Source organism: Phascolarctos cinereus, unplaced genomic scaffold, assembly GCF_003287225.1.
Source record: "Phascolarctos cinereus isolate Bilbo 61053 unplaced genomic scaffold, phaCin_HiC Scaffold_3;HRSCAF=262, whole genome shotgun sequence".
Taxonomy (NCBI): Eukaryota; Metazoa; Chordata; class Mammalia; order Diprotodontia; family Phascolarctidae; genus Phascolarctos; species Phascolarctos cinereus.
This window is the reverse complement of record NW_027555736.1, coordinates 221,330,226-221,357,146: the sequence shown is the minus strand read 5'-3', so window position 1 is coordinate 221,357,146 and position 26,921 is coordinate 221,330,226. Positions and strand designations below refer to the sequence as shown.

At 37.2% G+C, this 26,921-nt stretch overlaps 1 protein-coding gene across 7 annotated transcripts in view; it reads left to right on the top strand.

The window, feature by feature from the left end:
• NRXN3 (neurexin 3) overlaps nt 1–26,921 on the top strand; it is a 2,091,311-nt gene that overhangs the window by 1,868,324 nt on the left and 196,066 nt on the right. For all 7 annotated transcript variants that reach the window (XR_013485433.1, XM_078151451.1, XM_078151449.1 and 4 more), the window contains one exon: nt 10,492–10,663. Coding sequence is in view for 6 of the 7 variants with exons in the window: in XM_078151451.1 (XP_078007577.1) it covers nt 10,492–10,663 (172 nt within the window). In the remaining variant the exon portion in view is untranslated. The remainder of the gene's footprint in view (nt 1–10,491; nt 10,664–26,921) is intronic.

Here is a 26,921-nt window from a genome sequence, read left to right as displayed (position 1 = left end):
GGATTCCTAAAGTGAGTGATACAACCCCCGGTAGGGGGCGACCTAGAATGATCCAGAGGGGTGGTAGTGGCCTCAGGTGAAATTGGGGAGGCATTGAATAAAAATAAGGGGATGGTGGAAGCATAAAGGAAAGAAGAAAAGGTAAGAAAATTTTGAAAAACTGTTGGTACATGTTTTATCTGTTGCGTAACAGGGTTAAAATCATAGTAATTACATTATTTTTCAAATAAACATACAAAATTCAAGTTATAACCAATCAGTGGTCAAGTCCACCATCAGCAAGTTGTCGCTCATTGTCAGGAAGTCCAGCATTCATTGACAAGAAAATGTGTGTGTAATGACTTGTTTACAATATGATACTGTATGGTCACATGATGCAATATGGCATCATCAAAATTTCAATGCAGGAACCCACCCCCCCACAGATTTACAGTAAATTATTAAATTTAAGAGGCTTCATTTAAAAAAATATATATATTTTATATATATATATATATATATATATACATATATATATATTATATTTTTTGAAATGACACAAATTTCAAAAAAATAAAGTTAAAGGGTTAAAGAAAGTAGATTTTCAGGGGGGTGCTGAGTAAATTTTTTTTGAAAAGGGGGTGGTAGGCCAAATAAGTTTGGGAACCTCCGGACTCTAGAATATAGTAAATGCTTAATAAATACTTGTCCTTGACCCAACCAGGTCTGAACCTGTGATTTCATCCATGTGAGAAACTCCCTTTGTGAAAATTTCCTGCACCCATGCAGATCAGCAACTTATCTATACATTAAGATCTAAAAAATTTGCCTAGAGCACTGAAAGTTTAAGCTACTTGTCCATGGTCACATAGCTAGGAAGTGTCTGAGGCAAGATTTGAACTCAGATCTTCCTGAATCTAAATCCACTACTTTACCTGGCTGCTTCAATCCTGCCTACTTTGCAAAGGGGTCACTAGTGGTTGGTACATTTCAATGCATGGTGGGTACTAGAGTTTTTGATTTGAGGATTTCCTTTTGTGTTTGCTTTACTTCCTAATCTGATTCAAGGCTTCAGTTATGGCCAAGTCTAACAGGCTGCCTTGTGAATGAGCTGTCTTCCACCATATCAATCTCTATCATGAGAGGATCAGATCCATTGTGTGGAATGTTGAGCTGTTAAAGTATTGCATACTGTCATAATTGTAATGTGTTAGTGCAAATCACCCTTCTATATGAGGGGATGCACGCTTCCATTTCTGTCAGCTGCTGTTCTCTAAAGCAATCTAATGGGGTATTACAATTTCCCTTGGGGCCCTTTGGAATGGATGAAGATTCTTTCAGAAGGATTTTTTTCCCCCTGAGGATTTCACTTATTCCTGTTTAATCTTATTCCTTCAGGCTGTCGCCTACTTGGTGTTAGCAGCACCTCCAGGGTCACCTCCGCAGGAATCAGTTGTAATATCAAGAATGGAAATCAGGATATTAGGCATGGGACTAATCTTGTGAAGTCCACGGATCCATAAATATTCATTATTGATGAAGCCTTACTGGTGTTTTAAAAACAACTGTTTCTCCACTCTCCTAACTTCCTTTACTAAATGCACTTGATGATTCTTTTGTCATGTTTTCTGATTTACTGCTTGGGTTTATTTTCAATATAACGGAAGATCACAGATTGAATTGATTTCCTCTATCATGACTTCAGTGGTGATGCGAGGTAGAGTTGCGATTTATGACCAGATCATTCCCTGACTTTACTTCACTTGTCTTGGAGAGGCCCATAATAGAAAATAAAGGTTGGAGAGGTTGTAACTATAAGGTTGTGATCATGGATGAGCTTTGCAAAGTCATTTTCGAGAATCATTTTGTCTAGCTGGTGAGATGTGTTTGCTGTCTCCACTTTTCCCAAGGCTAGCATCTTCCATGTGTACCTACCTCACCTCTTTGTATTTCTCACCATGTCACTATATTAAGATAATTCTAAATGTGTTTAAAACAAATTTACCTGAAGTTAAGAACACCAATTTCTCTTACAAAAAATAAATTGGATACTGCTGCTGCTGCTAATGATAAGAGTAATAATTATAACAGTGTTAACACCATCAACAACTGACATTTGTATGGTACTTTATACTTTGCAAAGTACTTTATCCCTTACTGCCCTCTGGGTATTCTCAGATCTAGGGACACTTGTCTCCTTGCTTTTCCTCAAACCAGACACTCCATCTTTCAACTCCAGGTATTTTCACTGGCTGTCCCCTATTATAGCAACTCTTTCCCTCCTAATCTCTGCATCATTCCTTCCTTCAAGTCTTAGCTAAAATCCCTCCTTCAGGGGGCAACTAGGTGGTGCAGTGGATGGAGCACTAGCCCTGAAGTTAGGAGGACCTGAGTTTAAATCCGCCCTCAGATCAAACACTTGACACTTACTAGCTGTGTGACCCTGGGCAAGTTACTTAACCTCAATTGCCTAAAAATTAAAAAATTAAAATCCCTCTTTCAATAAGAAACCATTCTCAATCCTCTGTAATGCTAGTGCCTCCTCCCCATTGATAATCGACCATTTATTTTGTCTATACCTTTTTGTGCGTAATTTGCATATTGTCTCCCTTCTTAGACTGAGAGCTCTTTGAGAGCCAGCAGAAGCTAATTTTTCCCCTTTTCTTTGTATCCTTGGTGTTTAGCACAGTGCCTGTCACATGGTAGGGGCTTCATAAGTGATTATTGACTTGACCTTAAACACATTATCTAATTTTGAGTTTCATCAAGTCCCTGTGAGGTAGGTTAGGACTGTTATTATCATCCCCTTCTGAAGATGAGTGATGTATAAAGAGTTTGAGAGATATAGTTTGTGGGTAATTAATCATTTCATTAATCATGCTAGCAACAATCAATAAAAGGGATCAGTGGCACTCTCAAATGCCAAAGACATCTCATGAAACCCACTTAATACTTATATGCCCTTGAAGAGTGGGTGTTTCTGAGGGTGGCAATCAACTCTGATTGGCTAACAAGAAAAGAATATTAAACAATGAATATTATAATGAGAAGTGGGCTTATAGAATAATAGGATGAGGGTCTGGGGTGGGGCATGACTCTGATCACTCAGTCTTGGTCAGAGACCTATCTCTTATGCAAACTACCCCATCTAGGGTAATCTACACAAAAGAGGAGTCCACCTCTGCTCAGACCTGGCTGAATGGAACACTCAGAATTCATCCTGGATTAAATTATTTGTAAAGTTCTCTATTTGGGTGGGGGTCTCCCACCCAGGATGGAAAGGCTTGTACCCAGGGGATTTGGGTAATCTCATCTATCAACAATACCTTTCAGGGGCAGCTAGGCGACACAGTGGATAGAGCACCAGCCCTGGATTCAGGAGGACCTGGGTTCAAATGTGGCCTCAGACACATAACACTTACTAGCTGTGTGACTCTGGGCAAGTCACTTAACCCCATTGCCTAGCCCCCCCCAAAAAACAAAAACAAAAACAAAAACAAAAAACAATACCTTTCAGAGACTGAACAACCTACAGGCTTTTGAAAAAATCCTGGTCCTAATTCAAGAATTGATTACTAATATGAGAGAAATAATAATTTCTCAAATAAGGAAAAAGAGGCCCTAAAAGGTTAAGTAAATTGCCTGATATCATACACTAGGTGAGTCATGGCTATTCTTTTAGACATTTCACTGGATTTCTTTTCCACCTTTGACTCATAGACAGACAGTCTTTTCATAGCTACTGGGGAGAACAAGGAAAGATTGAAACTGAGACAGCCTTGTGGAAAGGTACTTTCCACAAGTTTTCTCCTGTGCCTCATTATGAACTGAAGTGGTGAAGTTTTGCCACCCATTACAATGTCAGTGTGGTCATCTGAAAAATAACAGAGAGGCTGCAGAAATGAAATCTTATTCGTGACAGTATGAAAACCACATCTGAGGCCTAGCATGGCCACATTTACCAATGAGAGAGGCAAAATGAGACATCTGGGTAAGGATCTCCATTGACTTTGGCATATGCTAGTAGAATTGCAATGATCTCTTCATAAGAATGATTGCAATTCCAAATGTGCTCTGTCTAAGATAAGACCTGAGCAATTATTTATATATTTTTCTGGCAGAGATTAAATCTTCCCCTTTCCTGCATCTATTACGGATCTCTCAAAAAAAAAAATCTGCCTGATGATAGAGCTAGCTGATCATTCCAACTCATTGAACCAAGACATCTTTTCTTTTGCTTTTGACAGAGAAACTGCCAAGGATTGCTGAATGTTGGCTTAAAGATCTCATCTTTGCCTGTGAAATTGGTCTCTGATCATGATTAATTAGAAACCAAAATGAACTGAATCTGCAAAAGTACTGTCTATGGAATAGAGACTACATGGATGTTTCCCATCTTAATACAAATACGAGTTCTATAAAACCATCCATGTGGCCAATTGGTGAGACAAGCTCTTGTGCAATGAAAATCTCTTAACTCTTTATGCTAATAAGGCAATTGTTCAGCTCCTTATAGTATCATGTTTCTAGAATCATTTGGTGAACCAGGTCCTCACAAGGCTATTGTGAAGATTAAATGAGAAAATATGTGAAGTGCTTTATATATCATTCACTATGTAATTGCTAGCTGTTATTATTACTAAGTGCTTAATAAAAGCTTTTTATTCATTTATTCATTCATTCATTCATTCACTCTTTGTCCTGAGGTTATTTACTGTGTTTCTAAGTTTCATGAAATAAAAAATAGAGAACCAGGGCCTTTTCTCTCACCTGCTCAGATGGGTACTAAATGACCTTAAAGAGTTAATTTTGGGTAGCTGCCTCATGGCTCCTGGAATCATAACGTTTTTATGGGTTATATGCCTGAATGTTGCAGATGGTTAATGAACTCATATTCCAGGTGACAGAAAGCTTTCCAATTCTCTCAACAGTATACCTAAGTAGAGAAGTTCTCCCAACTGCAGACATAGTGACTGTCTTTATTCGTCTGGTGAACTAAAGTGACTGAATATTAATCCTCCAACACTCAGCTCAGTACCTCTCCCCAAGAGGGACTTAATTAATGCTTATTCTTGCTGCTGCTGTTGTTTTCCTACTTTTCTGTGTTTTTGTTTTGTTTGTTTTGTTTTGGCATGGGGTCTACCATGTTAGTACCTAAGCAGGTAGTTAGAAATGTGGGCTCTTCTGCCACTTTCCACCATGAGAGGCAGTATGGTACAGTGTAGAGAGCATTGAAGTTAGACACATGGGACCTGGGGTTCAAATCCTGGCATGGTTAATTACTATGACTTATATGTCCTTGGGGAAATTAGAACCTCCTTAGGTCTCAGTTTACTTCATCTGTAAAATGAGAGTTTGATTAGATGACTTTTAAGATTCTGTCTAGCTTTAAATCCATAATCTTCTGATCATAATTAGAAAGTTAGGAATAAATATGGGTTCTTTTTGCTATTTTTCCACCATAGGAGGCACAGTAGGTAACATGATGGAGTTTGGAGTCAAGTGAACATGAGTTCAAATGCCATCCCTGACATTTACCAGATATGTGACCTTGGTGGGCTATTTACTTAATCTCTTGGAACCTTAGTTTCCTTATCTGTAAAGTGGGGATAGTGATTTTGCAATGCTTACCTCACAGGATCGTAAAACTCAAATGAGATAATAGAGAGAGCATTTGGTAAACTTTCTAAAAAATGAATCATTCAGTAGGCATTTATCAAGTCCCTGTTATGTACCTGGTACAATATAGACACTTAATATATGCTCATAGTTTTATTGATTGTCAGGTACTGTGCTAAGCATTATGGATACAGAGATAAAAATAAGTCTCTGCCCTTAAGGAGCTTACCTTCTATCAAAGCAGACAAGATGTACATATATAAATATATATGAAATAAATGTAAGGTGGATTTCTGGGGGAAGCCACAAGAAGCTGGGAGTATCAGGAAAGACTTAATGCAGAAGTTGGCCCTTGTATTAGTAAAATCTTCAGAGTTTTCAATGGCTAAAGGCAAATCTTAGGACATTCCTTAATATTACTGACTCCATGATGGGAACTGACCTCCTAGTAAGCAGTCCCATTCTTCTCTTCTCCAGGATTCAACATATGAAATTATATGTATGTGTGTATGTATAAATATTCCTAGCATACCTTTAGCTAATGGTTATAACAATAGTGAGTCTACCTTTAGTACAGCTTTCCTCAGGGTCCTTCTCACCATACGTTCTCAGAGGCACAGAAACATGATACCAATTGATTGACTTCCCATTCCCAAGACTGAACAAAAAAATAAAAAATTCCCAAGATCTCTAAGGTCTATGAGAAACTCCTGTATTCTAATTTACAAAGTCCTTTCTACGACTTACAAAAAATAAGATTGTGATTGAATCTCACATACTGAAGTGACAATGAGAATTAAAACTCACAGCTGCTAAGTTTCCAGAATTTGGAAAGATTGAAAGAACATTTAATATGGAATCAGAAAATCTGGTTACAAATTCGACCTCTGACCCTTTCTTATTAATCTGACCTTGGGCAAATCACTTAACTTCTTGGGTTCTCAGTTTCCTTATCTGTAAAACAAAGGGGTTAGACCAAATGATGTTTGAGATCTCTTCCAACTCTCTATCTCTGATCCTAGTCTATCATTCAGTACCTGGACTGAGCTGCTAAGAAAATTCAGAAAGGGTTCAATTTTGTGAAATCTTTCCAAGAGCCAAATGATGGTGCTGGTTAGGGAAGGCCAATTATATCCCTATACTTCACATCTTATTATCCCAATGCTTACACACAATCTGTCTCCAAGTAGTTCCTAATTATCAGAGAAGGGGAGCAATAAGTGGTTGGCAGTGGTTCCTGTTTATTCCACAGTCATTCTCTGACAAGTACATGATATACTGATCGCCAGTAGCTGTGGGATTAATATTCTGGAATCCAAACAGGGTTTTTTTTTTGTCTGCAATTGAAACAAAATCTTTGAGGAATTATTTGAGGGTTCATTGACAGGTGTGATGTTTATGGAGAAGGGATTCTAGAGTCATTTAGTTATGGAAACTCTTACTATAATAACCTCTGCATAAGCTTATCGTAGCTATGCCTACTCGGAGCTTCACTGGTCTCTTTGCTATAGGAATAGGGACTGCAAGAAGATAAGGTACAGAAATTCAACTCCTCATCTCTCCAATTCCTAGTAACTTTTCTTCTCTCTTGCTGTTTGTTCTACAGTGTAGAAGCTGGCCTGGAGTAACTTCCTTGATGGGTTTCATAAATCAGGGATTTACTAGTTAAACTCAGTTTCTAGTATCCTTCTAGTAGTCAACCGTTGGGCATATATTCTCTTTTAGGGGACAAAAATAGAAAAGAACTTATAAGCAGACAAAAGTCTAGAAAATACTACCTAGAATATTTATAGTTGGCAGCATGTTGAGTCTACCTGTTTGGGATTCATGAACTCTTAATGCACTTCAGGTCCACAGTTATTCAAGAATATTCCTGAGATGACATAGAAATAATTATCAGTGTGGATGATTATTTAATACCCATTATATTCATACCATGATACATCTTAGTATCAGAGAGGTTGGTTTATTAGACTAAATTTTGACATTAAGAAAATACTATAGATTGGATGAATAGATTCAGTATCAGCAAAACAGAGGTCCTCCCCCTGGTGCCATTCCTGTCCCCTTCCCAAATGAGTTCACTGTAAGGTGGGTTTATAACTGTGAGGATGGTATTTATAAAAAGAACAGTTCTGATTCTATTGGTAATGAATAGGCTACATTTATATTTCTAGAAATGGGTTCATTCGGCATTGAATAAGCCATTACAGACAAAACTATTTCTAAGCATTTCTATGTTCCACTATGCCAAATTACAACTCTTCACCTTCAATTACTAAGACTATTTATAGGCTTCTTTCTAAGTACAAACTTATCTCACCCACTCTATCTAGGCAGCCTCAAACTATATCATGTTTCATATCCCATCCAGCCATCCACCAAAGCCATCTTGCCATATGCGCTGCCACTGAAATTCATATCCTTGGTCATTGAGAAAGTTAACCCATTCAGCTTTGGAATGTTGAACCTCAAAGCTGAACTATGTTGATTGGTGACTGAATAAGTGCAAACTAACATACCAGCCATTGCTTCATATCCTATTCAATTGTCCATGTGGGACATGTGGCTATCTATACTATGCTCCTCTTTTTTTCTGCGTACTGTATTCAAATCAATACTACTATTGCTTCTGAAAAGGGCATGTCAGTTTAATGACATATGAAACAATTCACCATTCCTATGATTCCCCCAAACCAAATTCCTTTTAGTGGTTGCCTTTTCTCCAAATAGCATCTCCCTCTATCAGAAGATGAGGTCCTGGAGAGAGAAGTAGTCTCGTTCTTTCTATTTTTATCCCTAGAACTTAGGATAGTGCTTGACACATAAACATTTGTATGCATTTTTTATCCATTCATTCATTTCCCTCAATTTTTATCGATGATTCCATCCCATTTTCAAACAGGGTGACAAGAATATGTTTACAATGGTGATCAGATAGTGACTTTGGAATAATTATAATGAAAGTTTATGTTCTGTTCAAGTTAACACAAATATGTATGTCAGCTATGCTCCAAGAAAACCAATTTTCCAAAACATCCACTGTCAAGAGAGCAAGATTAGGCAGAAACTACTGTGTACCCCATATATATATATATTCAAACTGTAATGGAATTTTTATCTCTGTGAGAACATGCTGATGTTATGCCATTCACTTAGTCCATATGGTGGAGAAAAAAGTTAATTTACACTAATTATTTGTGGACATGTAGAAAAATAGTTGGTTGAATTTTTCACTTTTCAAGTGATAATGTTAGCATCACAGCAAGATTACTTAAAAGAATGTCAGCTGTGGTCAGTATTTGGATTGGAACTCTGAGAGGTTCTTCCAGGTTCCACAAGTGTAAGGAATAATTGTTTAATGTTCCCTGGAATTCATAAGCCAGTCTATTACCCTGCTGGCCAGTTCATCCAATGCTTTACTCTACTGGCCAACAGATCCTCTTGGTAGCATAAATAATCATATGTATTTTATAGGAAATATCATAATAACTCAGAGATTGATGAGATTCTCTTCTGCAACCAGGAATTTTGAATAATCCTAAATATAAAATAGCATACCTTGATTATTCTAGGAGATGCTATCTTTAAAGGATGCTTATATCCTTACTCTTCTTTCTAGAAGATAGCCTAGGCCCTTATCACTTCTTGCTTGTACTATTCAGTTAGCCTCCTAAACATTCTCATTGTTTCAAGTTTCTCCCTTCTCTAGTCCAGACTCTACACAGGTAGCAAAATGACCATATTTTCTTAAAAGTCGACTTTATCATGTCACTCTTCTACTCAGTAAACCCCAGTGATGCTGTGTTGCCTCTAGGTTCATATGTAGACACCCATTTGCAATTGAGAGCACTTTACAACTTGGTTCTAATCTCCCTTTCCAGCTTTCATTTCCTCAAATACAACATTTCATCTCCCATCTATGTACCTTTGCACTGGCTATCCCCTGTGTCTTGAAAACTCTCCTTTCTCATTGTCACCTCTTAGAATCCCTATTTTCTTTCAAAGCTTGGTACAATTGCCACCTTCTACATGTGAAGACTTTCTTCATCTACCTTGCTGCTAGTATTTTAATCCTGAAGGTACTTGAATTCATTTTCTGTATATTCTGTGTATGTATATATATAGGTATATATGGTGTTTTCTCTGATAGAATGTAACTTGTTGACTTGACTTGTCTTTGTATTCTTACCACCTAGCACACAGTTCCTAGCACTTAGTAAGCACTTAAAAATGCTTGTTAATTTTTCAAATGATACCAATGGTTTTAATGCTTAAGATGAAAAACACTGCAGGAACATATATTATTCTATGATATCAGTTGTGGTCAATATTTGAAAACTCTGTGAGTATGAAAACTCTAAGAGACAGATCTTACCTGAACAATTATGGATTAATACTTCTTTATGAAAACTAGTTTATGCCTTTAGGGGCTCACTCTAGGGATCAGAAGCATTGCTGTTTACACAAGCTGTCCTTATGCTTATAATAGTCTCTCTCCTTTCCTGTACTTCTTAGGACATCTGCCTCCCTGGTGGGAGCCTCTTGAAACTAAGCCTTGAAAGTCTTATCTCAAGTGCCACCTCCTTTAAGAGGTTTTTCTTGATTTCCCTGGTTGTTAGTGTCCCTCTCAAATCACTGTGTAATTATCTTTATGTATCCTGTTTTTACTACTTACTCATATGTCAACATGTCATGTCCACCTAATAGAATGTAAATTCTGTGGATCTAGGAATGTTCTCAATTTTATATTTTTATTCTCAGTACCTACTACAGTGCCTGTCACACAGTAGGTATTTAATACATGCTTGCTGACTGATTGTTAAACTTGAAACTTTTTGGATAAACTTTGCTATAGATACTAATGGTACCCTTTGCTATTTTGCCTTCCAGGAACAGGGTAAAATAGGAGTGGTCTTCAACATTGGCACAGTGGATATTTCCATCAAAGAGGAGAGTACCCCAGTAAATGATGGCAAATACCATGTCGTGCGTTTCACCAGGAATGGCGGCAATGCCACACTTCAGGTCGACAACTGGCCAGTGAATGAACATTATCCCTCAGGTACACATTTTATATTAATTACTCCCATCCTTCAAATTCCCATCCATACTTCTTTAATAGGAATTTTCTCGGGGCTGCCACCAAATCATTAAAATATAAGCATAAACTCATCTTTGTAGATTTAATATGGGTGAAGAAAAAAAAAGTAATGTTGGTCTCAGACCACTGCAGAAAGCTTCTGGAGGTTTATTAACCAGGTGTTGCTTAACCAACACATTGATTACCTACCTAATGCTGGCTGGCTCATACTGAATCTAGCGAGGAAATATTGTAGAGTGGAAAGATTGCTGGATTTGGAGTCAGAGGTTGTTCAGTCTCATCCAACTTTTCATGACCCTATGGACCATAGCATTCCAGGCCCTTCTGTCTTCCACTATCTCTTCAAGTCTGTCCAAGTTCATGTTTGTTGACCTGGATTCAAATCCTGATGCTATTAGTGAGTATCTGTGTGACTTTAGGCAAGTCATTCAGACTCCATGGATCTGTTTCCTCATTTAGAAAATAAGGATTTGTGAGAATGGATGGATATATGAGACTAGTGGATTAGACGACCATTACGGTCCAGTGTTAAATCAAGTAACCTATGTCATAATTAGCTTGTTTTAAAGAGTAATACAGAAGGATATACAACTGAAGAAAAGACATACAACATGCTTGATCTTGATCTAATAGAGAGATCAAGGTGATGTTGATACCAAGTATAGCATTTAAATTGCCATTAAGCCAGTTTAAATAAAAGGTGGAATTATGATAACGATGGCAACGGTCTTTTTAACTACAGGTATTATAAACCTTATGTGGGGGACAATGAAAAGAAAGCTAAGGCTAAATTCTAGTCATCATGTTAACCTGTTTAAACAGTCTCCCTCTTTTCCCCAATTTACCTTCCTGTCTTAAAGTTAGGTCCTAGTAGGCATTTTTAGGATCAGTGGTATCAATGGTAATTGTCATTATTGTGTATGCCTGTTTAAGTCTTTGCTTTAATTTTGGGTTCAAATAACTTGTGGAAGGAGAGCTTCCAGAATCATATACTAGTAGTATCAAGGGCATTATGACAGAAAGTTTACTACTTTAAGTGGGGACTGCTCAAATATCCCCTTCCTTTTCTCCCTTTGTCCACCCTAATTTTCACAGGGGTGTTATGTTTTCATCTTATATCACCTATAATAGAATTGCCTCATCTTAAAGATGACCTGGTCAGGGGATTTTGTGCCACAAATTTAGAGGTCAACTACTGTTGTCAATTTGCCTGTCACATACTGCTCTAATGTGAACGTGAGTGCTGTCACCATTCCCTAGACCAGGGTGGGGAACCTGTGGCCTCGAGACCACATGCAGCCTTCTAGGTCCTTGAGTGCAGCCTTTTGTCTGAGTCCAAGTTTTACGGAACAAATCCTTTTATTAAGGGGATTTGTTCTGTGAAATTTGGATTGAGTCAAAGGGCTGCACTTGAGGACCTAGAAGGCCACAGGTTCCCCATCCTTGCCCTAGACTCTAAATTTTGTCACACTCTGCCTCTTAGTTAGGTGAGCACAGATGACTACTTGGTAAACCCCTGGGCATTTTACCAAACATTTATATGCAACCAATAAACAGTTTACCTTTTAACTAAGCCACTTGAGAGAAATACCCAAGGCATCTAATTATGTCTCAGGACTGTTTCTTAACTGCAAGACTTAAAAGGGCAGATGGCCACATCTAAGTCAGCCTTATTTAATTTTATAGCCTCTTGATAGCTTCAGTATATCCAGTCTTTCCTCTATAACACAAAGTTTAATCAAAAATACAAAACAAAACAAATCACATTCTGGATTCCCAAAGGTGTTTGAGAAATTTGTTCTATTTCTTTGGTCTCACTATCTCACTTTCCATAGAGTAACCAAATGACCCTGTGGCTTTATTCCGCCTTCTTTTAGCACTTTTGGGTTGTCATAGATGGGCCTTGATGAAGGTATTCCTGTAGAGGGTGAGCCTTTGAAAATACCTAGAAGCTTTTTAGGATGTTTCCCTGGCATCCAAATACAAGATACTAATAGAAATGATTTTCTTTTCAAAATGCATGTTATTTAAACCCTAGAGGGGGGAGAAAAAAACAGAGTGGATAGAGATCTTAGAAGCTGTTCATTTGCTCATAGAGGAAAAAAAAATCAATCCTGCTCTGTGCATATCATCATTGGCCCTACTAGTGCTGCTGGAGGGTCTGTCTGTGTTTCTATTAGGAATTTCAAGGCTTTCTAAATTGGTATTAACCACATGCCCTAAGCTCACATAGAAAATACAAAGCTAAACTGCCAGCAATAGAACTTGCATATCTTTGGCCATTGTAAAGCTAGTGATGTGTAAGCAACCTGATGACCTTTCAGTATTTGTCTATCTCAGAAATTCTTTGTGTGTTCCATTTCAAATAAAGTATGGCATTGTAACCTGCCCCTAACATATAACTGAAGTTTTCTTTAGCAGAATTTTTCTTCCCAGAAAAGGAAAATAAAGGTATCTTCAGTCATTTAGTAGAGTCCATTAAAAACAAAATAAGGATATGATAATAGCTTTTATGTAGTGCTTTAAGGTTTGCAAAGCCCTTTACAAGTATTTTCTAATTTCCTCTCCATCCTAGGAGAGAGTTATTATCCCCATTTTATCATTGAAAAAAATTAAGGCAAAGAGAGGCTTAATGACCTGCCCAGGCTCAAATAGCTAGTAAGTGTTAGAGGCTGGATTTGAACTCAGGTCTTCCTAACTTCATATCCAGTACTCCATTCACTGTACCACTTAGCTATCTCTAAAACATAAAGCTCCATTTAAAGGAATTGGAAAGTTTTTCAAACTTTCACAAACTCATATACACACATGCAGACATATATACATACACATGTGTATATGCATGTACACATGTATGTGTTTATGTATGTATAAACCTAATTTCAAGAAGCCCTGGACAAGATGATCTCTAAGTCCCATTGTGGCTCTAAATTGATGATCTTATAATCAGTATGTCAGTGGTTAGGTTACTAAAAGATATGGAAGCAAAGGTCCATTTTAGACTGTAATGTGTCTATGCAGAGTCATTCTTAAAGCATTGATGATGTGCTTACAACAAGGTCCCGATTAGTGAGAATAATGAATCCTGTGAAGTGGTCACGTTATTTGAGTTTACATTGCAGATTTCTACTGTACTAGAGCTAATTGCCCTATTTTACATAATTAGAATTCAAATACATGACACCACTTCACAGAATTCATTATTTGCACTCCTTGGGTCCTGGTTGTACAATATTCAGTTGAAATAGTATTCAATATTCGAATGAATCGTTACCATTTACTCTTGGCTGCCTAAATTAGAAAACCTTATGATGTTCCAAGTTAGGACTTGGCTTCTGTATTAAGTTCTGGAGCTTATTTGCGCTAAGACTAAAGGTGATTCACTTTCTTATACTTTCAACACTCTCTCACCTGTAAAATGGGGAGAATTCAGCTTACTGAATTTTATGCTTCCCAACCTACCTCCTTGGCCTTATGGAAGAATTCCTTGGAGTAAAGTGTTATGCTGTATTTTAAGCACATTAAAACAAGTGACTTCCTTTTAAAGAAGTCATCAAAAATATCTTCCATGCTTCATTGAACAAATCAGCCCATTCTGCTAAGATGGTTCCTGAAACACTGATTTCTCTCACACCTTTCCTACTCCATCCATGTATTTATTCTGTTTTGGAGATAATACTAATCATTGAAACATTCAGTGAAGAAATTCCATCATTTGTCTAATACTAAGGCTCAGAAGGCAAAGAAACACAGAGCAACTCCAATTCAGAGAACATGATCTCAGAAAGTTTATGCTTCACTGAGGTCTCCCACTCAGAAATGAGCTACTCAACTGTGTGGTCTTCTCATGGGCATTGACAGAGCTTTATAGAGCTTGCTGAAATATGCAACCAGGAACTATTTGAAGACCAGCCGGACACAGGACATATGGGGTTGATTCTTTTTGAATCCCAACTGTCAATCAAGAAGAGTACAAAATGAGAATGGAACTAATGCAAAGGGAATCTTCTAACAATTCATTCAGGAATAGATGATTTTTTTTAAAGCCTCCTTTTGGGTCATATTTTGTTTTATAATTGTAAATAGAATGATCAGGGACTTGGAAAGTGAGGTTGAAGAACAAACAGCCCAGAATGACCCTTCAAGCACTGACAAATGTTCCATGTAATGCCTCCATTCTTGTCTTGAAACCTTATGGAGGCAGTAGTAAGGGAAAGGAGGTGGGAAGGGGAAAAGTAAGTTTAAGAGGAAAGAGGAATTCGTTTCAGCCTGAAGCTAGAGTCCTCACTGGAAACTGAGATAGATTAGATTGTTAGGAATCCTTTTTTTTAGATATCTCTATGGCTGACTGGACCATGGAAATGTAAGTGTGGTGTTGTGGCAAGACCACAGGACTTGTATTTCAAAGACGTGAGTTCACATCCCATTTCTACCACTTAGCTATATGACTTTTCTTATATAATTTCCTGCCTTTAGGCTTCCTGTTCCTCATCAGTAAAATGAGAGAGTTTTATGATGAGCTCCAAGATTTTTTTTCCAGCCTTCTGTAATTTTGATTTATTAGATTGTAAACTTCTTGAGGGCTGGGACTGTCTTTTTGCCTTTTCTTTTTTTTATACCCAGCACTTAGCACAGTGCCTGGCACATAGAAGGTGCTTAATAAATATTTATTGATCATTCATAAATACACATGTTCTTATTCACAGAACAGTAAGGCTCTGTTCAGATTAGGACCTGGTTTCCTAAGATACACTCTAATGGATCTATGATCTACTCCAAGGGGTATTCTATTTGTTTATGTAAACTGCAACCTATCTTTATCTGCCCATTCTATGCTACTCTTATCCATGCTCTACCATAAGTTCACCACAGGAGTTCCATCCAACATCCTTAAGACCTTCTTCTTCACATCACAAAGACACCAATGGAGCACAAGATTTATCTTGGGAAATCAAGTGCTACTGTCCCATTCAGGTTGGCAGTGTACATCAAGACAAGGTGGCACCTCAGTTCTGAAAAGAGAAAGCTGAACTCTGCTCCCAAAATCCTTTCCAGCTCTACACCTTGTGATCCTATGACATTTCAAGAGATAACCCCCTAACAAGGTTGACAAACAACACAGAGCTACCATCTTCTGATACCTGTATATTATTTCAGTTTTTTCCTGCTCTGGGAAATAGAAATATGACCATCTATAAAAAATGATCTTTTACAATAGTGTTCCATGGGAGCTAACACAATGAATATGGTTTACTGCTCAGAAGACTTCAAGATGGTTTTCTGTGTACCCTTAATAACAGACTAATGTGCTGTCTTTTCCTTTTTCTTTAAAAACACCAATGGCGAACTACATTCAAATGTTGAGTGAATACTGAGCTGAATTAATTGTGGGTTACAAGAAGGCAATACTGAGCCCGTTAAACTGAAGATAGTCTTCCCATGGTGTCAGCTCCTAGGGAGCATTTTAAGTGAAGACACCTTTCTATGGATAACCGTTTCCCTATTTCCAAGAGCCATCCCCAAAATAAAGCCAATTTTTTTTTTTTGCCACAAGAAACCTTATGGGCTATAAACCATAGTCCCTGCTAGAAGCTAGTTCAGGTAATGAAAGCCTCTGACATGTTTTTATTTTAAACTGTAATAGCCTTTTCATATTGTGGGCCCTTTACACTGGGATAAAAGAGACTTTAAATGTAGATCTCCATGCACAGGCTGAGTTCACTGAGATTTCTAAGGGTTAAAAACAAATCTAGGAGCTTGACATGAAACTGAAACTCCTGAGGCCCTGGTCTTTCATTAATTCCTAGCCAGGAGGTTGTCTTTGCCTGTCTTTCTACCTTTGCTTTTGAAGATTTGAGTCTTTGCCAGATTTGGAGTATGCATTAAAATAAACTACATCTACCTGCTCATTCATCCATGCAAGACAAAATCTACCTTCAGTTTCAGCCAGGAAGGGAAAGGAGATGGTGAAGAAACCCAAAGGAAACAGAGGTATAAAGACGGCTGGAAGGGAGTATAATTTCAATCATATTTGTAGATATCACATTTCAAAAATTTGTAAAGGCAAACTCAAATAGAAACAGATCCCTACAGGCTTCATGTTGACTTAGAAAAAAACAAATGAATATTATCTATATTTTATTTGATTTATTTTGTTAACCATTTCCCACTTTTCATTTTAATCTGGTTCAGGCAGAATTCAGGAATTTTATAGGCAGCATGGCCTGAGGGCCTGAGTTTGACACTTATGGTTTAGAGCATTTGTCTTCCTATGTTTTTCAAGTTCTTTTGACTCAGTCACCCAAATTCCTTCTTCTAAGTTCAGTGGGCTTCTGTTGAAAGAAGCTAATGTTTTTCTTATAGGTCAGGCTAATTTGATATAGGGAGAGAGGGACAACATGACATACTGAAAAGGTGATGGGATTAGGAATGAGATTATTAGATTAGATTATTAGATTGGAATTAGATTCTGCCACTAACTAGCTGTATGATTTTCTTCATCTCTAAGAACCTTCTGTTAAATAAGCCTTCTTGGTACAGATGCTCACCAGAGTCCCTTTTGACTCTAGCATTCTATTCATTCAGTATCTTCATTTTGGCTTGATGAAATCTGTACGGTACCAGCCTTTATCCTTTAATGCCGAATTAAGTGTGAGAGGGAGCTATAAGGGAGCACTATGTTCCTGATTTCAATTAGGAAAACATGATTTATTATCACATACAGATTTAATATAGACAAGAGCAAGGAGTTCGAGGGATGAATGCAGGTCCTTTTATACATCATCTTGATGTAAAATACCTCTCCTGCCTAACTTCATGCCATGCTTTTTTTGCATATGGGGGTGTGTGTGGTGATCTGCACATATGTATGCACACACACATGCACATATATGTACACACACACACATATATATGGACATGTATGTGTGTATGTATGCAAACACACATAAATACTTGACAAATCTGATCTAAAGAAACCAGGTTAATCTGCCAGCTGGCTGAATTGACCTCATTCTTTCCTACAGAGTTATCATTTGGCATCAAGATAATAATAATAATAATGTCACCACTTTGAAGTAGCATGGTACTTTGTAGTTTGCAAAGTGCATTCATAAACATTATTTCATTTGCTCCTCATAACATTTTACTCTTTGAGCGAGAGAATTCATCCCCAAGCGTCTAGTCTATCTTTTTAACAATAATATTCTTCTGTTGGTTTTATGTATCAGCAAGCTTCAAGATACTAAAACCACAGAAGAATTGGATTGGGGGGGGGTGTCCAGAAAAGCGGTCCATGGATCAATAAGTGGTACATGTGAGCAGATTGTAACATATTACCAAAAAAAAATTCTGCAGGAGAAATGATCTAAAGGACCATCAAACAAAATGCCTGATAGAAAACAAAGATGAGCTGGTCAAAAACTGACAACAATAGATTACCAATGAATTGCTTGTGTGTTCCATTGGTGTCCTGATAATGTCAAGGGAATGTGTGGAAGACCCTTAGCATGGTGGGTAGACCCAGTGTGGTGAACTTAAGGCAGGATAGAGGTGAGAGTTCACAGTATGAGCAGGTATGGATGATTTGCAATCCGTATCATTAGAAGGAATACCTACATCAATAAGAAGTTTATAAATCCATTGGAGTATTGCAATGAAAAGGGGCAGGGCAGGTGTTATTATTTGTATGTTACAAATAATAAGATGGAGGTTCAGAAAGTTGAAGTCACTGGTCACTGAGCTAATAATTGACAGAGCCTGATCCTTAGCTTCATTGTTTCCAAAACTAAATGGTTTTAAAGAACCACTGCAAGAAATTGCTCACTGTTGTGGTCCTTTATGCTTACTACTCCCTAGATTGAATGGAAATTTAGAATGGCCACAGCTGAGGAGCTGAATTTCTGTGACTAGAAATGGATGATGGCCGTGACAGTCCCCCCTCTCCAAACCTCCATCCCCATATACAAAAACAAGAAAGAGGCAGTTTTGAAATTTCATTGGATAGTTTTATTTGGTTATAGTAATAGTTCTGCCTGGATACTGCCAAATGTGACACCTCTTATCACACTCAACACTACCAAATGCATAGCAGGTAATTCACCGGGATGTGCTAGTATTGGACCTTTGAGCTCTGTAAAAATCATGTCTCATGCTTGTTTCTAATGCCACTCTAGTTCAGGGCACCTATGCCATCTCCCTCTTCTCTACCAGTAGATGAATCTCATTGTCAATACTGGGCCACTTCTGTGCACTGACATCGTATCTCTTTTTTTGATCCTGTCCTCCCTTTCCATACCATTTCTAAGCAGATATGCTAAATGGGTTGACTTTCATTAAATGACGGTCTGTTTTTTGTTTTATTTTCTTTTGCCTAGTAATCAGGGGGTAAGAGGGTGAATGGGGAAAGCATGGGGCTAAAGGTGCAGGGAAGGAAGGAAGAATGGAGAGGGGTTTCATTTTGGTTGTATCGGCCAAACTTCTTTTCTCCTCTATGATTTTCCAGCCACAAGATAAATAGCCTTGTATCTTACAAGCTAAATACAATTACCACTATCAAACCTAGAGCCTTTCTCTCCCTGTAAATGTCTCTTGGAAGCTGATAAGCTTTTCAAGGGGAACTGTGGGCTTCTGCCTAATCCTGAGATTAAAAGCAGCCACCCAGAAGACAGCCAGAGATAATTTTTTTCTCTCTCCCCAGGAGGGAAGAGGTGGGGGTAGGAATATAGGGAGAACACCCAGATCCTCTCTTGAGATATTAGGCGGACATATACACGACTCAAGGTTATTTGTAAAGGAATTACATGAAACACAATTGAGCTTGTTATAATGATGAGGAATTACATCAGATAAAGTGATGGTTGTTATAGTTACTAAAGATGAGACTTATCAGGGATACCTCTGGGACGGGGTAGGCCTTGTGGGCAGGAGGATGATTGAGGGAATTAATTTTTTTTTCTATTAGCTTCTCTGGTACTATATTCAGTGCTCATTTTAGTTTTCTGACCCTAGTATATCCTTCTAAAAATTGAATAACACATGATACTGAATTTTATGCATATATCTTAAATCATATAAGAGTGGATCTATGTGGAAACTAATCTGGACTTCAAGTTCTATTCCTAAGTGGAAGTGGTTTGTCATGAAACTATATAGTCTTTTATCCATCCCCTTAGATCCAATTATATTCACTGTGAATAAATAAAAACTATTAGCTAGGATTTATGCAAGTCAATGAGCCTTTTTTTTCCCTTTATGCAAAACTTGTTCAGAGATCAAACTGATAACCTTAGCTTCTTCAGACCCTGTTATACATAAACTGAGCTAACTCAAATGCACATGCAAATAGTCTTGCCTTGCTAATATGTCTGTCAGATGATTACATTGAGAACTACACAATGCAACTCTCAAGTAATTGCATTTTTAAAAGATTATCCTATTGCTGATTGGAAGATGTCTAATTAAATTCACAAAGCTTTTAAGAAATTCAAAGCCCTGTCCTATCCATAGAGCACAATGATTGTCTTATTACCTTGGCAAAATTATATAACCTTACTTTCAGAGTTTCCCTGTGGAATGGGTACATTGATAGTATAAAAATCACTAGTATAAGACATTTAGGGGAAAAATATTGATTTTTTTTCCGACCTTAAGCCAAATCATTACCTAGCACCCAGCTAATAATGTGACGTATCTACAAGAAAAACATCCCGTATCTTGAAATCCTCAATTTAAGCCCTGCAAAGGAAAGATAGTAGGAATTTCTAGTCTATCTTTTTAAAGTCATTTTCAAGAAAGATACTATATAAATATCCAATAATGAAAACAACACTAATAAATATAGAGATATATGTGTGGGGGGAGATCCCCCACACACATATTACATACCATTTATAATTCTGTAAAGCACTGAAGGCAATGAAAGGCCCTATATGCTGTAAATCAATCCATAGTAATCACATCTTGGCTCATCAGAAAGAGATAAATGTAACCCACTCCTCTCCTCTGAAATCCCTGTCAATATCCCTGTACACAAAATTGTAGAAAATGTTGGGTGGAGTGGAAAGAAAGAAAAATGAGTTAAAGGAAAAGAGTCATTCTTAGCTCTGAATTTCATAAAAATTGTTATATTTAATTAGACCCCCCAATGATATTTACCTATGGTTTTTCCTCATGATATTTCAGTTTTTACATGATAAGTCTTTACATGGTTCTCTAGCGAGCATTCTAATCCTTCTGGTTGGCATGAGTTGAGGGAAAATGCAAAATGTCATTGATGAATTTTTTAAGCATCTCATAAAAAACTTTACATATGTAAAAGAGACTACTAACAAAGCAGTGGTGGTGATACACAGTTTGAAGATGATGATGGCATAGAACCCATGGGGAACACATGGCCAAGACACACAACCACAGGTTGACAATTTGATGAAGACATTACTCAATGCAAATCACAACAAAGTTGAGATATTAACAAAAAAAATTAAAAGCTATAACCCTCCCTAGAACCCCATTAAGGCATAATGTGCTATAATGATGCTGCTGACCCCCATCATCAGTGTGCTTTGAGTTTGTATTAAGCTGTTCTCTCCTACTCATTGCCCTTGAACATATTGATAGTTTTTTTTTTTTAATGAAGAAAAATTGGTTAGAATTTGAGTTGCAGTCCTATCACTATGGAACGTCTTTTCTTTGTACAAAGCTAACTAGCTTATATAGAAATTAAGCCTTAGCCCTTGAGTGTGTACTGTCATATCACAGAAGGCTAACTAACTGAAATACATAATTAAATAAATGAAGATATGCTTATATGTTCCTTTCAGATGACTATATTCAGGCCTGTACACGTAGAAGCACTCACATATTTGAATTGAAAAGGCAAACCCCATTAACTCCTTTACAGATGTAAATTCACTTAGAAACTATGATATTCACAAAAACCTTGCCTTGAGTGGCCCATTTCAGGGCACACAAAGAGCATTGTAATAGCACTATTAAACATTTACTTAGAAGTGTACTACCGCCTAACTTGTAATTGCCAGTTCCAATGTTTAATTAAACTGAGTTTGTTCATATAATGAAATATCAAATAATGAAGTCTCCCCATTCAATGCTGAATCTTTGTTCCATTTATTTATAAGGCTCTAATAGCCCTACATCACAAAGATGGGGATGATAATTCTGCCTAGCTATCCCTGAATATGGGACACTTTAGGAGAATGATATCCACAAATCCTACTTCTGTTCTTGAGTCAGTTCAGTCATGTCTGACTCTTCCTGACTCCTTTTGTGGTTTTCTTGGCAAAGACAATGGAGTGGTTTTCCATTTCCTTCTCTAGCTCGTTTTATAGATGAAGAACTAAGGCAGACAGGGTTAAGTGATTTGCCCAGGGTCATAAAGCTAGTAAGTGTCTGAGACTGGATTTGAACTCAGGAAGATAAGTTTTCCCAATTCCAAACCCAGTGCTCTATCCACTATGCCACCTAGCTTACTGATCAGTTAAAAGCCAAATAGCTTAATGAGGAGAATGTTGGATCTGTAGGTTCTGAGTTGCTTACCAGCTATATAATTCTGGGTAAATGACTTAAATTCTCTAAATTTCAGCTTCCTTATCTATAAAAGAACATTTTCACTACCTTTTCCAGTGGCTTGTCATGAGGAAAGTACTATAAGTGTTAATCAATGAACAATCAGTCAGTCAATAAACATTTGTGTATCAGGTATTGTGTTAAGTATTAGGTACACAAATAAAGGCAAAGGACAATCTTTACTCTCTGGGAGGAAACAACATGCAAACAAATATGTACAAACAAACCATATATAGGAGAAGCTGGAAATAATCAACAGAAAGAATGCACTAGAATTAAATGGGATTGGGAAAGTTTTCCTGCAGAAGATGGGATTTTAGCTAGGACTTGAATGAAGGTAAGGAAGCCAGGAGGGAGAGATGAGGAAAGAGAGCATTCCAGGCATAGGGGACAGCCTGTAAAAATGTCCAGAAAAAATGAGGAGTGATTTTTATAAAAATCTGAAGAATGTTGCGTGTTTAAACGATATGTGTTATAGAGGAAAGTATCCTGGATTTGGAAGCAGAGGAGATGGGTTCAAAATCCTACTCTGCCGAAGTTGCTGCCTCTGTGATCTTTAGCAAGAAATGCCCCTTCTTTGTTGGTAGTGTTCAGGGTGGGCCCAGATGGTCTTTAATGTTCTTTTTTCAGCCCTAAATTTTAAATGTTTATGTGTTATACCATAAACTATCATAATAACTAGAATCCTTATAGCTTTTTAAAGTTTGCTGAGTGATTCATCTCATTTGATCCTCTCAACAACTTTGGGAAGCTATTATTATTACCATTTTGTAGATGAAGAAATTGAGTCTGAGAAAGATGTCTTGACTTGCCCAAGATCACTTAGTCTGTTAGGCAGCATTTGAACTGAAGCCTTCCAGATTCCAAAGTTGCCAAATAGGATTTAAAAGTAAAAGGAAATTTCATTGTCTCAACTTTCTGTAGTGCTTTCCTTAGAGATGGGATAAGGAATGAGAAGCTAATATTAAAGAAGTGAATTAACTGAGACAACCCACCCACAGTATCATGTTTTGGATATTTTGAGTATTGTAGCCTTCATGTTGAGGTTTATTTGGGCATGAAAAATTGAGTGAAACAAGTATATGTAATCCATTCACCTGTGTTTTTAAAAATGCAAATATAATTTTTCATGTGCTCGGTAGCAAATGTCCTGATAAATTTCTGTTAACATTAGAATACTCCTACTGCATAATGCAAGGGTAGAATGCAAAATAAACTTTGTAGTACAAGTCAAGTACTCTTGTTTCTACTCAGCTAAGATAATTTCTGTTCATGCAAAATGGATTCCTGTTTATCTGGAAATAGGCTTTCCTCCTTTTCTATCTATCATTCACAAGTTCTCTAGCTTTCTTCACAGTCTCTGGCCTAACTGCTCTATTGCCATTCTCAGAAGCATGAAATTTCTTCTTTAATATTTCCCTGTTTTGCCACAAGTATTTATTGTTCTCTATATCCTTCCTATCCAGACTCAGTCAGTCTTAATTTCTCCCAGTCTAGGTCATCCTTAACCTACTGGCCAGAGCTTTTAAGTTATACTTTTGTCCAATCTCCCTCATGCCATATATGTGTTCTTTTGAAAACAAAGGAGATGCTGAGACTATACTTATCTTCTACTCTGTCTTAAATTTGCATTTTTAAAATCCAATGTATAGAGGAAAGAGTGTTGGAAGGGGAATCGGAAAACTAGTTTTATCTTCCTAACTGTATTCCCCAACTGGCTTTATAAACTCAAGGAAGTCACCTGAATTCTCTGGATCTCCATATCCTCTTTGTAAAATGAGGTGATAGAGTATATGGCCTCTAAATTCTTTGACCTATGATCCTTTGATTTATAAAATGATGGTTTGTCCTTAATTCAGACCTCGAGAGTGAATTCTAATTTTGTTTTCCTGTTCTAGAATGCTACACAATTTATCTGATATTCAAAGTGTTGTTTTCAAATGTAATAATCAAGATAAATGTTTGATCTTTCTTGCATATCTGCTTTTTCCTTCATCTTGCTCTGTGTCTCCACATTACTACATATTGTAGGTAAACAGTTGATCGGGGGATCAACAACTTGACGCAGAATGCTGTTTAGATCTTGCTGCCTGCTAGAATCCCAGGGCCAGGTGGAATTCTAGGTTGATATAGCTGGCGTACAACAAACCTGATACTGTTATTACCCTTGTTCCCAGAAAGGCAAGAGAGAATCAGAAACCATCAAAACCACCCACTTCCAAAAGCATGGATTAAGGAGCTATCTTCCTGTGGCACAGTGCTAGAGACTATATAAAGAGAATTGCACAGGCACAGTACCTGTTCTTCTTTAAAGGCAGCAGGGTGGGTGAAGGATGAAATTAGTGCTGTGCCGTCATTATTCCTTATTGTACTTTGCTGAACAGTCATCAAAAGTGAGGTGTTAGGGCAGAAGCCTTAGGTTATCTGGGCAAACAGGAGATGCAAACCCTTCTGTGAACTCTGATGCAATAAGAATAATCAACAGTTGACGGTAATAACCAATAAAAAGATGGAAGCATCAGAAAATTGCAGTCTTCCTTGCAACTCATCTCCTCAATCTAATTATCCTGTATACTTACTAATGCTGTAAGTGCTATTTGACAAGACAGCATTGGTTCACCTATAGTTGCTGCATGAACTCAGGCAGATTGAGTCACTCAAGGGCCTTCTTTTAATCTCTTTTGGATCATTATTGCAAAGATGAAAGCCAATTCCTGAGAGGTGAAATTCAAAGGAACATAGCAATTAGAGATAGTAAGAGTACTAGGTCATCTAGTCCATTTCCCTGGCCAGTTCAGAAATATTGCCTATGATATAGACTTCAGTGATTTGTCTAGTTCAGTTAAAAATGTCACAAATGATGGCATTTCCTTTTTCTCTTTTGAAAGAGAATAGATCTCTTGGATTTCACTTACTCAGCCCCATTTTTTCTTTGTTCAGTTCAACTCCATCACTCACAGGATTGATAAATGAAATATACTGAGTCATTCCCATCAAATCTGTCTCATGGTCCCTTATAAAAATGTAGTGCCAGTATCCCCCAACTAAAAACATTCATTCCCATGAATACAGTGACTTACACCTAACAACATGAGAAGGCACAGCTAGTTCCAGGGGGACTAAATAATTGAATGGGATGGGGAAGAGCTCTCACAGAGTGGGATAACCCTGAATCTGGGCATAACTGGTACTATCCACTGAACAGTGTTTCAGGGAAGTTAAGATCATTGTGATGGGTGTGCTAATGACATCTTAATAATGTAACTGGAAAAAAATCTATTGGATCTATTAGATCTATTAGATAGATTATGCCTATAGTCTCTTCTTAATTATGAGTGCCCACAAGTCATTACATAGAACATTCAGCAGATAAAGTTCTTTCTCTTAATAAAACTATGAAATCCTTCCCTCATTAATGATTAAAGTCATGAGCAGGGAACAACAATGTTCTATTTACATTTTGTATTGTGAAGGCCTTATGCCTTAACTAGAGATGGTAACATATAAAAGTGTTAATTTATCCCACGTACTTAATATAAATTGGAAAAAGTAACAAATTCAAGCAATTGTTCAGCTACCAGTTTTCTGTAAAAAACCAAATATCTTTCTTAAGTGGTTGGCCTTGACGATACAAATGCAAATAAAATGATGACTCTTGAATAATTGTTTTTTGGTGTCATAAATGTAATCATTAGACATGACATACACACAGATGTATGGGTATCTTTATGTAAATTTATTTATGAGTATAAATGTATATGTTTCTTTTGAGTTATCAGTTCAAATATAAAGATTTCAGTGGCTTTTTTTCTTTTTAAAAAAGTTTCAAAATAAACTTTATTGATATCCTTTGTCTTTGTATTGTAGTCCTTTCTCATGCAGTCTCCCAGACCCTACCCTTCCTTGTGATGCAGAGCAGCAAAAACATCAAACATTGACAACCCATACAATAGCCTGTCCTAGAAGTCCCCTACCTCTTGGCTGTAGAAGAGGTGTGTTTCTTTATTTCTTCTCCAAAACTTCACTGGTTTTCCCATCATGCTTGGTTCAACTTCACTTGTAATTTATATTGTTGTACTCACTTTGCATCAGTTCATAGATCTCTTTTCTTTATTCTTTAGTTTATTGAGACTTTGAAACATTAATGTTGCTACTGTTAATTCTGTTTTTCAAGTTTGTTTTCTAACATAATTTCAGGTATTTTTTTGTCAGGTATGATATAATTCACTCTGTACTGGTAGTTCCCAATCTTTTCTTTTTATCCTAAATGTGACTTTGGTTCTAAGGTTCAGATGGAAGCAAAAAAAAAAATTGCTGTTAAAAAAAACCAGCAACAACTTAATACTGGGATAGGAAAGTTATTTGGATAGGAGGACCTAATTCTCACAGTCAGATCACTTTTTCTACCTTTGAGCACTTGACCTTAACTAAAAGGCAATTGTGTCTCATTGTGTATTCTGACCCTGGCAAGAACATGAGCAAGGAGATGAGACAGTGTTTTACCCTAGAGAAACTCATCCTCCCTAGAAGTCCCTGGATAGGGGAAAATTAAGAAGTGAGCTATCCACAGTCTCATACTGATGAGACTTTTCATCCCAAACTAGACCTTTCTGTTTCTACCAATCTATCTATA